The sequence below is a fragment of the Pteropus medius genome, unplaced genomic scaffold (genome assembly GCF_902729225.1).
Source record: "Pteropus medius unplaced genomic scaffold, Ma_sr-lr_union100, whole genome shotgun sequence".
NCBI lineage: Eukaryota > Metazoa > Chordata > Mammalia > Chiroptera > Pteropodidae > Pteropus > Pteropus medius.
In genome coordinates, this window is record NW_024352784.1 from 19,526,706 (window position 1) to 19,539,325 (window position 12,620).

At 54.7% G+C, this 12,620-nt stretch overlaps 1 protein-coding gene across 1 annotated transcript in view; it reads right to left on the minus strand.

Annotated features, from left to right (window-relative positions):
• Window positions 1-12,620, minus strand: part of BCR (BCR activator of RhoGEF and GTPase) — a 113,697-nt gene that overhangs the window by 15,508 nt on the left and 85,569 nt on the right. Inside the window, exons 9-16 of the mRNA XM_039847729.1 lie at window positions 10,951-11,072; window positions 9,730-9,898; window positions 8,486-8,605; window positions 7,637-7,712; window positions 6,104-6,208; window positions 5,405-5,479; window positions 2,965-3,062; window positions 947-1,078 (exon numbers count right to left, since the gene is read on the minus strand). Coding sequence (XP_039703663.1) covers window positions 947-1,078; window positions 2,965-3,062; window positions 5,405-5,479; window positions 6,104-6,208; window positions 7,637-7,712; window positions 8,486-8,605; window positions 9,730-9,898; window positions 10,951-11,072 — 897 coding nt within the window. The remainder of the gene's footprint in view (window positions 1-946; window positions 1,079-2,964; window positions 3,063-5,404; window positions 5,480-6,103; window positions 6,209-7,636; window positions 7,713-8,485; window positions 8,606-9,729; window positions 9,899-10,950; window positions 11,073-12,620) is intronic.

The window sequence follows — 12,620 nt, forward strand, 5'->3', positions numbered from 1 at the left end:
AGGGGGTCCCTGGAGGCCCTGAGCCAGAACTCTCTAATTAGTTTCCAAGGTGAGAAAACAAGTAAGTTCATCCCCCAAGAACCAGGTGAACTAGAGCAGGGTCTGGAGCCCCTGTGAAGTGAGGACACGCTGGTCTGAATGATGAGTATGTGGGCCCAGCCAGACTATCAATTACTCAGGGATGAGTCATTGTCTTTCTCCATCTTTCCTGCTGCTCAGAATTTCACCACAAAAGGATTTTTACTTCCTGCCCTTCGGGAAGGGAGGGGAGACTTTTAGGAGAACTCTGTCCTCCCAGCAGCACCTGGAATGCCCGACCCACTCTCCCAGGGCCCGAGGGTCCTGAGGGGAGCAGGGAGCAGCCAGTGCCTGCCTCGAGGGCAGTGCGGGGAGCATCTCCTTAGCTGGGTCTGGTAAGATGCCCCCTAAGTAAAGTAGATACCAGGGCTTTCTCCCATGGGAAGCAGAACGGTGCAGGTGAGGCCACAAGAAACAAAGTAGGTGGCGTAGCTCCTGTGTGCCGAGAAGCAGGGAAGCTGGTAGTGGGCTTCTAGGGGCTAGGTAAACTTCTGAAGGCTGAGGGCCGGATGGTTTTCCCTGAGAACTTGGGACCCTTGGCTGGTCGTATATGAATACTTATTCTTGGCAAACCAGGGGGCTTTATACCAATTCTTGGGGGGATCTGTGCCTGCACTGCACCCTCTGAAACCCAGGTCTAGATGCCAGAGAGGAGGTGTCATGTGGGTAGACTGAGACTTTTGTGTTTCTCCCAGAAGAGCTGGCCTCATAACTACTTACTGCAGCCTACTGCACCACCTGACTATTTGCCTTGAGGAACTGAGGCCCCAGCTGGAAAAACAAGTTTAACTGGAATTCTTTGGGGACAAGATGGGCATAACAGGCAGACAGACAGACAGACAGGGGCAGAGGAGGGTGGCAGTCTCACCTGGACCTGGCCTTTTCCCATGATCCTGTCTGTGTTCTCGCCATCTTCCTTGGGAATCTTCATTTTGTTGTAACATTTTTCGTAGCACAGAATCCTCAAGGTCTGAGAGCCTTCTAGCTCGATCTCGAACTCCTGTAGCCCCAAGAAAGAAAGTCCATGTTCACAGACAGGTCCAAGGGGCCCTCTGAACCATGGCTCCTCAAATAGCTTCCTTGCTGCCCGGAGGACCCGGGTCTTGAAACTCTTCACGTCAGTCCTGGAACATGGACCCTCAGAAGCTACATCCTTGTGAGCATCACAGTGTGGCCCAGTCTGAATGCTTCTAGAAGCTCTGAATGACTCAAACCTAATCCAAACCCCTGAAGCCAGCATTTCGAAGGGCAGTTGGTCCCTACAGCTTCTGCATTAGCTCAGGGGAGCTGGTTACAAATGCAGACATTCATGGACTTTGTGTGATGAGGATGTGTCAACATAGTTCAGGTTCGCTGATTATAACAAATGTCCCACTTGGTGCTCTGGGAGGGGGGACACTCTGTGTGGGGAGGGAGGGCAGAAGGTTTAATGGAATCTGTCCCTTCTGCTCAATTTTGTTGTGACCTAAAGCTGCTCTAAAAACAGTCTATTTGACATAGGGGAGGCGGGGATCAATCCAAGAGGTAAGATAGGAGAGAGGGACTTAAGAGGAAAGAACTGCTCCCGTGGGCTTTCAAGTTGTCTGCTGTGGGTTGTGTGGTGTTAACTTTCTCCTCCATCATCCCACATACCTTCAGTAAATTCTGCAGTTCACACCAGCGCTTTTATGGGCATGGGTCCTTGATGGGGAAATGGAAAAGGGTGAGGGGAGAAAAAACAAAGCCAGGTATTTCTGAGCCTGAATGGGGGTGGGGAGGCTATGGTGCCAGGAACATGTAAGACCCCTGGAGAACCCGCAGGAACAGCCAGGGTGGCCTCCAGGTGACCTGCTGCTGTGGAATCCCGTGCCTCAGTCTCTTGAGTCCCCACGGCTGCCTTGCACCTGGACCCTCTGCATAGTGTCTGGAACCACGCCCCTCCCCACCTCGCTGCCTGTCAGTTCACAGTCCTCTCGCTCTCTACAAAGCTTTCTTTAATGGCTCCACTCGGCTCTGATCCTCCTTTGTTATAGCAGCCACACGGCCCTTTCTGCAGGGACGCCCGGAACTATTATACCCAGGTAATTCTATCATCTCCTCATTCTCCAGTCCCAGTGAAGCAGCAGGTCTAATGATCAGAGTAGTAGAGGCTGAGGTTTTTTGGATGCTTGAGACCTGGGTTCTGGCCCCACACCCCACTAGCCACACGGGGACCAGGCAGCCAGGTGAGTCTCAGCTTCCTCCTCTGCAGAGAAGCAGGTGAGTGGCAGCTCTCTGCAGCCCAGCTGCCTTCACTACGTCCTCAAGCACGAGGCTCTCGGGGTTGCAGCTGTTCCAGAAGCCTGGAAATGTCATCTCATGTGGATCTGGGGACTTCATCAAGACTGGCGTGGCTGTCGTCATTCTCCACTCCCCAGAGGCGGAAGGCAAGCTAGCTCAGTACGCGGGTTAAACGAGAGCTCTCCAAGGTGGAGGAAGACAGAGTGGCGACCCGCACACCCAATACCATGGGCAAGCACAGCGGACCTTTCCTCGATGTCAAAGCCCCAGGCTTCCGGAAATCGAAAGGTCACAGGGGACTCATTCCAACATTTGGAGAAAAAATGTTACGGAAATTTACTAAGTAAACACTAAGCAGTAACAATGACAGCACGAAAGGCTTTTTTAAGTTCTTTTTAAAAACACTTCTCCAGAAAAATAGATCATTTCTTTGTGATAGGGGAGGGAGGGTAAAATTCTCAAGAATAAGGAGATAAAAATCTCTTGGATGAGTCACACTCTCCCCAAGAGATTCCTGGAATGCTGGTGGCCTTGCCTGCAGGAAAAGCCATCAGGGAGCCCCTGAGGGTTTAGATTCTCTCCAAGGGCAGTATCTGCATCAAGAACTTGCTGGGAGCAGCACCTCACCTCATTCCAGTTGGGTTCAGTCGTGTCCCTATAGACACGCGTCTTCGCTTTATTCACAAAATATCCAAAGGAGTCCACCTCCAGGGTGCAGTACAAATCTGCAGGAGAGTGACACGAGAGGGTGACATCGCTGTCCCACACTATCTGCATTTTTTATAAGAGCAGGTACTATTTTTCAAATCAGAAAAAAAAAAAAGGTCTTGATTTTCTTTTTTAAATAAAACACCAAACTGGACCAGCCCCTTACTCAATGACCCAGCCCCGCGGGTGCAGCTGGGGACTGGCTGAGCTCAGAACACTGGCTTATTGGGTCACTTAGCAAACCCTGGCTGTAGCCCCTAGGAGAGCAGGGCCCCACGGCTGGTGGGCAGGGCAGAGCTGAATGTGCCACCACCACCAGCAGGACCTGAGGCTAGAGGTGAGGGTAGGGCAAGTGCCTATGAGCTGTGCAGACCCTGCCACAAGTTTTACCAGGTAAATTGGGGCAAAGGGTGCTGGGCACTGAAAACAACACAGTGCAGGAAGAGTTATAGGGTAGCAGGGGAAGAAATAGGGTGCGAGGCCTGGTGGCGGGGCCCAGGGAGGAGGCCCCTGCTGAGGGCTGGACAAAGGCTATGTGGCAGGTGGCCAGAGACGATAAAGAAACTGCACTGCTATAGAGTGGCGTCTCACTTATACGACCAGCAAATAAGATGGTATTTTCTGGCCTGGCCACACGGTGGAGGGTGATGCCTCTCACTGGGGCAGGACATAAAATAAAAACGAGTTTGGGGGCCACGAGTAAGAGGTTCAGTTTGAGGATGCAGAGTGTAGAGTATGGGACATTGAGGAAGCAGGTGGAAAGGTGACAGAGGGAGGCCGGGAGAGAGAAGTGAGGACAGAGGGGGAGATCTGGGTACCACCTGTGCTGATGGGAGTAGGAAGAAGGGAATATGTGCGGTGAGTGGGGGGCCCGATGGAAGTCCAGGAAATACCAGCATTTAGTGGGCAGCCCGAGAGGAAGGGGCCCAGGGGAACAACTGAGGGTGCTACAGCTTTACAGAGGTGTAATTTGTATACCATACAGTCTATCCATTTTAAGTGTATGGTTTGAGGATTTTTAGTAAATTTAAACACTTGTGCCAACGACACCACTATCATGTCAGGCCACCGCCCTCACCCAAAAGTCCCCTGGGTTCACGTGCAGCCAGTCCCCTCCCACCCTGAGTCCCAGACAACCACCGATACACTTTCTGTCTCTTATTTTCCCTTTTTTAGAAATGGCAGATACAGGCAACAACACGCCGTCATTCGCATCTGGTGTCTTTCATTCAGCTTATTTTTTTTTTAGGTTCACTCGTGTTGTTGCCTATGTCAGCTCATTCCTTTTTATTGCCGAGCAGTGTTCGATTGCACGGATGAGCCATGTTTTACCATTCACGTCAGTCTTTCTGCAGACACATGTTTTCATTTCTCTAGAGGAAATACCAGAGTGGGGTTGCCGGGTCATGTTGACCTTAAATTTTAAGAAACTGTGAAACTGTCTTCCAGGGAGGGTGAACCATTTCATGTCCCCGCCAGCGGTATCTGAGGGTTCCGATTTCTGCACATCCCTGCCAACACGTTATCTTTTTGATTATCACACTCCCAGTCAGAAGGTGTAGCTCGCTCTGGTTTTAGTTTACATTTCCCTAAGACAATGAGCATCTTTTCATGTGCTCATCAGTTATCTGTATTTCTTTGATGAAGTGCTTACCCAAATCTTTAGTTCATTTTTTTTTTTTTTTAAATTGGGCTGTCTCTTCGGGTATCGAGTTGTAAGCAGTCTTTATATATTCTGGATACAAGTCCTTTCTCTCATGCATACAGTTATAAATGTCTTCTATTCTGTGCCTTGTTGCAGATTTCTTGTTTTGTAGCAATGGTGGGAAAGGTCAGCAGAATGGTGCCTGCCCTATGTCCTCACATGAGGGACCCTGAGCCCTTGTGTGGAGGTGCCATGCTGAGAGGTGTACTGTGCATTGCACCTGGACTGAAATGCGACCAGCCCTCACCGTTCTCACAGCTCGAGCAGCTGGGAGAGACCGCCCATCCCCTTGGAAGGGAAGAAGGAAAAGGGTATCCATTCGCTTGTCAGAGCAGCCAAGCACTCTGTTGACGAGGACCCAGGTGTGGCTGCCCACGGCCCTCCTGTCTTGGAACCTCAGGCTGCGATTTCCGTCTGTAGCAATCTCGTGCCCCTTCAATTACAAGACCCACCTACAGGGGTCAGCTCACTAGCTCACAGGACCCGAGACAGGCATAGGAAAGGGCAGGGTCCACTCCAGGAAAACAACTCCACGTCGACACCCCCAGAGGTCAGAGGTTAAAGATGCCTGATGGTAATTCGAGCCATTTCTCTGGTTCCCCACACCCTCTGGCTCAGTGCCCTGCCGCCTTCTTCCCCAAATCAGCCACTTACTTGAACTCTGCTTAAAGCCGGTGGCGGAATGGACGATGACATTCAGGAACCCATAGAGCCCTGGAGATTCATCATCTGTACAAGAAACCACAGAGCTGAGTGTCTATCCTGACAGGGAGGCAGGTAACAGGCTCTGCTTCACAATCAACCCACTAGGGGGCACTCTGTGCCTGCCATTCGCCCAGCATGGACCAGAAACATATCAACAGTGGCCTGTCTTGGGGACTTCAGTATCTGGTTGTGTTCACAAAACAGGCAGATGAAACCAAGATGAAAAGTAATAAGGACAGGAGAGGGGTTGGGGTAGCATGTGACTTGGATTGGGTGTGTGTGTGCATACTCGTGTGTGTGACTCAGTGTACATGAGTGTATGTGACAGTGAATGCAAAACGCAGAACCACCAAAGGTGTGGCAGGAAGCCACTGGCTGGGGAGGGCTGGCAGGACAGGAGGGCAGGACCAGTTCTATAGCACAGGGGGTCTAGAGGAGTATCTCGGGATGAGGGACGGAGGTTATTGGTCTCTTCAACCACCCAGTGACAACCACCCGGGGAGAGACAGCTCCTAACCTGCCCTGTCCACTCCTGGGAGAGGCCAGCAGGCTCTAAACAACACACACATTCCTTCGGAATGGGAATCCAGGGGCCCAAGGACAGACTAACAGCAGAAAGGGACGTCAGTCCTCGGGAGGATGGCTCACCTTCTTTGTTGATAGTCAGCGGAATGCTGTGGACGGTCTGAAGTTTGACACATGAGTTGGTCAGCATTTGCAGCTCCACGGATGTCAGGGAGAAGCTTTTGAAACCTGAGAGGGTGGAATACAGTCTGCACAGGTCCTCTGAACGTCCAGGATACCCAGGGGTACTTTCTGATGTCCAGCCCCCGCTGCTGGACCCTCAGCATATCCTGGTGAGGCTGCACAACAAGAGTGGGTGACCTGCTCCCAGCGGAGTAGCTGGTAAGTGGCAGAGAGAGGCATGGCCCCCGAGGGCCCAGGGGCAGGAGGAATTTTAGCACCTTATAAATACAGGAGTCGGCCTGCCACCTCAGCACAGCCACAGACATTTCTGAGAGAGAGACCCGGAGTATCTTTCTGTGGGGTCTCCCCAGACACTGGCACAGCCCTGTCCCCTACTCTGCTAATGTAGCCCCTATCTCTCCAACAGATAAGGAAAGGGGATTATTTCTGGTCTAATGCTAAGTAGGTAAGAGATGCTGCCACACTGCAAATGGTTTGGGTCCTTGATTATAACAGGAAATCCTGGTACATGGGCATGGCAGGGCTGCAGACACCGGCCATCAGAGCTGCCAGGAGCACCTCATCCCCAGATGCACGGGCACTGGGGGAGTGCGGCTCAGCACAGGCACGAATGGCCAGGGCAGAGTCATTCAGAGGCTCCAGCCTAGTGTGTGTGTGTAGCAAGTGAACCAAGGGGGCCCATGGCTGTGGGAGGACCAGGTCATCCGGGATATGGCTCCTGGCCACTAAGGGACAATGGCACACAAGGCACACCTGAGAAGCTCTTAGCAAGGATGGCTCAAGAATCCCAAACCACACGGCTTGGGGTAGAGGAGGGAAGCTCCACACAGCAGCCGCCCTAGGACGCGGGGTGGGGTCTGCCTTCCTACCCCGGCAGGACCAAGGGCAGTTTGGAGGTGAGGAGCAGGAAAGAAATGATAATAGAGGGAAATGCCCAGAGAAGGGGCCACCCCAGAGGGGAGCGAGTGCTCTGGCCTAAGAATGGACAGGTGCTGGCCACTTGGAAAGGGGAGTGAAACCAGCACAGCACGGCCTCTTTGGCATCAGCTGCTGGGGTGTGGGGAAGGCCTGGGAGGGTAGCCAAAGTGGTGGGCTATGTGTGTGACAGGCCCAGGGAAGGCAGCAGGGGTGTAGAGGGCCCCAGGGGGCAGGCAGGGATCAGGGCAGGGAGGGGAATTCAGGAAAGACCTGGGGATGGGGACGGGTTCAAGGGAAAGGTCAGAGATAGCTGGGGGTAGGGTACACAGGGGATTTGGGGGAGGCCGGGGAAGAGGGGAGCACAGAAGGCAGGGGGCCCTGTCAAGACCGCGTCTCTCCGACTTATTTTCTAAGTTAGAGCTCCACCTAACATCTCACTGGGAGAAAAGAGGTCCACTGCCCAGGGGGAAAAAAGGGTTTGAAACCACAGGACGAGATGACCGTCCAGTCCTGATGTCCCCAAGCATAAGTCCTCTCAGTGCAGAAGCCACTCACATTTCTTCTGCTGTTCCCGGATGTTCTCCCTCCACTCGGCACGCTCATAGTCAGATGAAATCAGGAATGTGTAACTCTGGGAGGCGAGAAAGGGAACACACCCGTTACCTCGGCCCCAGCTCAGGTGCTGCTCTCCATCACTGTCCACGTCACTTCTGGCACTCTCCGCCCTTCCTGCCAGCCAGGTTTTGGGTCACAGCTCCTGCCTCCCGTGCAGGCCTGCCTTTGCCTGGACTGCCTGGGTCGGGGTGTGCATGTTGTAGCTCAGGGGCACGAAGGAGATTCCCAGGTGCAAATCTGCAGAGGTGAGGCCTGATGCTACCCTGACCACTTTTGTCCATTCCACAGCCCTGAGCCGTGACCCAGAGACAAGGCTTTCAAAAAGCCCAGTCATGCTGACCAGTGCGTGTGATGCCCATCACATGTGTATGGGAGAGGGCCAGGCAACAGAGGGTGCCAGGATCCAGGCTCAGGAGAGGTGCCTCTCTGGCCCAAAGGTCCCCAGACAGTATTCCCCTGCTGAGGGCCGGGTATGTACAAGTGTGTGAGCCTCTCACTTTATTTGGACTCCCTGGAGACCCTCACCTCCCACCTGTGAGGGCTGAGCCAGCTGCCAGTCAACCTGGGAGCTATGGCCCAAAGCACTGGTCAGAGGGAGCTGTGTGCCTGTGTGGCATGAGGGACAAGCCTCTCTTGGGGTAAGAAGGCTCTCCCGGGGGAAAGGGCTGCTGTTGTAAAGGCCACACAGGAGCCAGGGACCACAGCTGCTACATGGCTGGGCGGGCAGGTCTGCTTGGGGGATGCAGAGGTGGGCGTGGCCAGCAGAGTGAGACCACGGTGGACACTGACCTTGCCATTGCGATTGTGCACCCTGAAGGCCATGCTCGGGGACATGAGCAGGAGCAGCGACTCCTGTTCTGAGAGCTTCTTCTTCAGCCTCTCAATGGCCTTGCTGGCCTTGTTCGCTCTCTGTGGGGAGAAGCCGCATGGTTGCATTTCCACCCTGGGGGACAGTGCGACCTGCTCCCACTAGGCCTGTCCCCACTGTCCCAGATACTTGGTCCATGGAGGGCAGGAACCCTGCCTGGCAGCTTAGCACGGCACAGGGCCTCAGTCAGTCGCTGCTGGTTATCAGGTCAAGGCCCAGCACAGGCTGCTGGATGTGCTCGACCTTTCTTGAAAAAACTAAATTCTTCCTCTCACGAGGGTAGAGAGGAGAGACCCTTACAAACCTCCCTTCTTTCAGTTTCTCCAAACTTGGACAACGTCCAAGGGGACGTTGTGACCCCAAGGGCCCCTTCCCCTCCGGGATCCACCCATATTTCAGCATCGGCACCCCTGGGAGTGTTTGTGGGGATCCCGAGGGAGGGCCAGATGCATCCCCAGGACCTGGTCAGGGAAATCCTGCCTGCCTTGTGCTGTGTTCCTGCCTCCAGAAACCCCTCCGTCCCTGGGACTGTGTCGCCTGCCGCTAGACGAAAGGGCAGAAGAGGGTGAGTGCAGCGGTGGCCGGGCGCAGGCCTCGACAGCCCCGCGGACGCAGCCCTCGCTTCCCCTCTGCCCCAGAGGCCCGTCTGGACGAGTAAACAACCCAGCATTTGTGCCGGCCTCCTCGTGCTTTCCTCAATCCGCTGGGTCTGCGGAGCAGCAGGCCGGCAGGTGCGCGAGTGAGGACCCCTGTCCTGTTGCGTCCGCCTCAGCCAGGTGTCTCCAGACCAAGGCCCAACCTTCTAGGGACTTGCCTTGTCAATGGCCACCACGTGCCACCTGCTCGGGCTAAATCTACACACGAGGGGCTGATCCTCGCTGTTCCTAAAGTCTTCTAAAACTCCCTGGGAACAATCAGGGGCCTGCCTGAGGCAGTCCAGGATACCTGGAGGGGGCCGCAGCGCCTCCCTGGGACTCTCCCTATCATAGCCACTGGGTGCCTCTCCCAGCTCAAGTCCTGGACAGCTCCTGGTCTGACAGGGATGCCCAGAAGGCCCCAGAGACCAGAAGTGGGGTCGGATGCTCAGCAGAACTTGCCCACTGGCCCGTGTGTGAGAGGCTGCTGCCCACTCCAGCTACAGAGCTCGGCATCCTCCGTCCCCCACCTTCTCTCTCTGGATGTCACTCTTGATCTGGGAGATCTTGATCTTCATGGCATCCAGCTCCTCGTCCAGCACCAAGGGGATGTTGGGTGCAGCCTCTGACTCGTCCACTGTCTGGAAGCTGAGATCCGTGAGCGGGATGTACCATTTACAGTCGTACTGCTGGGTTTTGCTGGGGTGGGGGAGAGGGAGCAGTGCATTAACACCCTGATCATCTTCTTTTTACTAATATCACTGCTTTCGAAAGGTGAAGAATCTTAAGTTTGTGGCTGTGCACAGTTTACCCAACCTGAAAACCCAGCCCGTGGTCCACGTGACAGGTTGGCATAAAGCCACTGGCAGACACTGATGACCCAACCTCGGTGACTCCTGGGAATAGGCACTCGACATGGGTGACCCAGGCCCCAGAGGGTCTGATGAGCCCTGATCCACCTTATCCTCGATGACAGTGGTGGCTCACAGGCTCTGTGATGTGGGAGCACATTAAGGCCGCCCAATGACAATCAGGATAGGACTGCAGATACCCCCAGAGCTGTAGCATTTGAGGGGCTACAGATTTACCCAGTGTAATCCCCTTCCTTGACAGATAGGGAAACTGAGGCTCTCTTCCGAGTTGACTGATTAAATCCACTCAGCAGAGCAATGGCCAAATTGAGGGAAGAGTCCAGTTCCAGTCCTTCCCAACGTGACCCTTTCTTCCATTCCAGCTTGTGCAACCTGGTGGTCTGATCCCTGGGGAGGTTTGGGATGGAGGGGTGGTCCATAGGCTTATAATAAAAATAACTTAGAAGCTATCACTAGGTTTGGGGAGACAAAGTACAGTGATCATCTAGTGATGCCTTCCAAGGGCAGGGGAGGGCCAACCACCCCACCACCGCCTGCCAGACTGCACCCCGGCCTGTAGCTCTCTGACCTGTCACTCACCCTTCCCGGGTCATGACATGACAGTCCTCCACTAGTATTTGAAGTCATAGTCAGGTTCCCGTTTACTGTAGGAGCCAACAGCCTGGTCATTGACCTTGCCCCAGAACGTCTCCAGATTGTTAATGATGGCCTTTGACCTTGAGCCTGGCATCACATGCAGTTGGCAACAGAACGTAGTTTAAAGAGACCTGCATGGTTGCATAGTGACTGACCTCTCCAGGCTCATGTTGTAAGAAAAACCACATAAAACTAACTCTGTGCCCCCAAACCCAAAACCCTGCCCGTCCAGTGGCCACTCACCCTCCGCTCTGCTTCTTGAGCTTGGTGCAGAGGAGCAGGTCAGTGAACAGGAAGACGTGGCGCAGCTTGCGGGCGCCCTCCACCAGCTCGACCATGAAGCTGTCCTTTAGCAGCTGCCGGTGCTGAGGAGCAGGGTGAGGGCTCGAGTTAGGGCTGCGGGCCAGCTGGTGGGGTAGCCTTCGTTCCCTCCACCTCTAACCATCGGGCCTACTTTCCAGAGTGTTCCCTCTATCTCACTGGCCTGCGAACACACATGCCCCATGCTTTCCTCTTTGCTCAACAGTTTCCGAGCCCCTCCTGGTTGCTCGGCCAGCAAAAGAGGGTGAGTGGACGGGGTAATGGCCATTGGCCTGGAGCCTGGGGAGGGTATGTTACAGCCGAGTCAACAGTCTGCTGTGAAATGATGGTGGGAGAACCCCTCTAAGCAGGGCAGCCTGTGCCTCTCTGGGATAGCAACTGGAGACCTGGAATGGGCCAAGGCCAGCCATGTGAAGGAGAGAACATTCCCACAGAGGGACTGTCATGGTGCAGGCCTGTGGCGAGAAGAACTTGGTGCTCGGGCACAGACGGGGCAGCCTGGTCAGTGGTGGGGGAGGGAGGGCGCTCAGTGCACTCTGAGAGAGGGCAGCCCTAGCAGTCGCCCCAAGGGCGGGGTCTGGTTCTGAGGGCAGCAGAAAGCCGGGCAGGGGGCCCGCAACTGGGACCCATATTCTGGTCCTCCAGAAGTCAGTGCCCACTGACAGGCAGGTGCCCACTGACAGGCAGAGGCCCACAGGGTGGTTACATCTCTGATGTCCACCTGGACACCTGTAGCCCAAGGTGGGTAGCTCAGGCCGTCCAACCACCCTGAGGAGGCCTTCCCTTGGCTCACTGGACCTCGAACGAGCAGGGGAACTAGAGGCACCAGCCTCCAGCAAGGCCCGTGCCTCTGCAACTTGGTACTTCATCTGAAAGACAACAGATGATCCCACTGGCTCACATAGCCCCCGGGGTTGCTGAATGGGCACATAAAGGCAAGTTGGTATTGCACCCGACAAACAGTGCCTGGCACCTCATTCAGGTCAGTGCTGTGCCAGGCTAAGGACACAGAGACAGGAGAAGCTAACATGGCTAGCCCTGCCCACACATGTCCTGGTGTGCTGCATGAAGACATGGCCTGATCCCCATCACATCCTGTGGGCAAGACCTCATGCCCATTTTGCAGATGACAAGTCTGAGCCTCAGAATGCTCTACCACCTGTCTCAGGTGGCACAGCGAGCAAGTGGCAACCTGAGGCAGTCTCTTCCCCCAGGAACCCACAAGCCCCAGGGAGAGAGATGAGGTGCTTAGTGAGCATCTAGCTCACCTGGCCTCAGGGGAGACCTCCCCACAGAGGGCGACTCCTGCCCCTCACTGTGATGGCTGGGGAAGGGTCCAGTGGGTCTGCACACACACAGAGTAGGCGAAGACCCACAGCGTCACCCTAGCGGGAGTCGCTTGTCTCCATCTTCCCAGAGTCTTCAGCAGGCTTATACAGAAGCAGCAGAGCCCCCCAGAAGCAAGAGCAACCGGGGCCAGTCCCCTCAACACTAAAAACTGCACATCACTGTCTGTCTCACACAGCTCAGCTTACAACAGCCAGCCAACCCCTGGCTCAGGAAAGCCAATTATTTACATGGAAGCCGCTGGT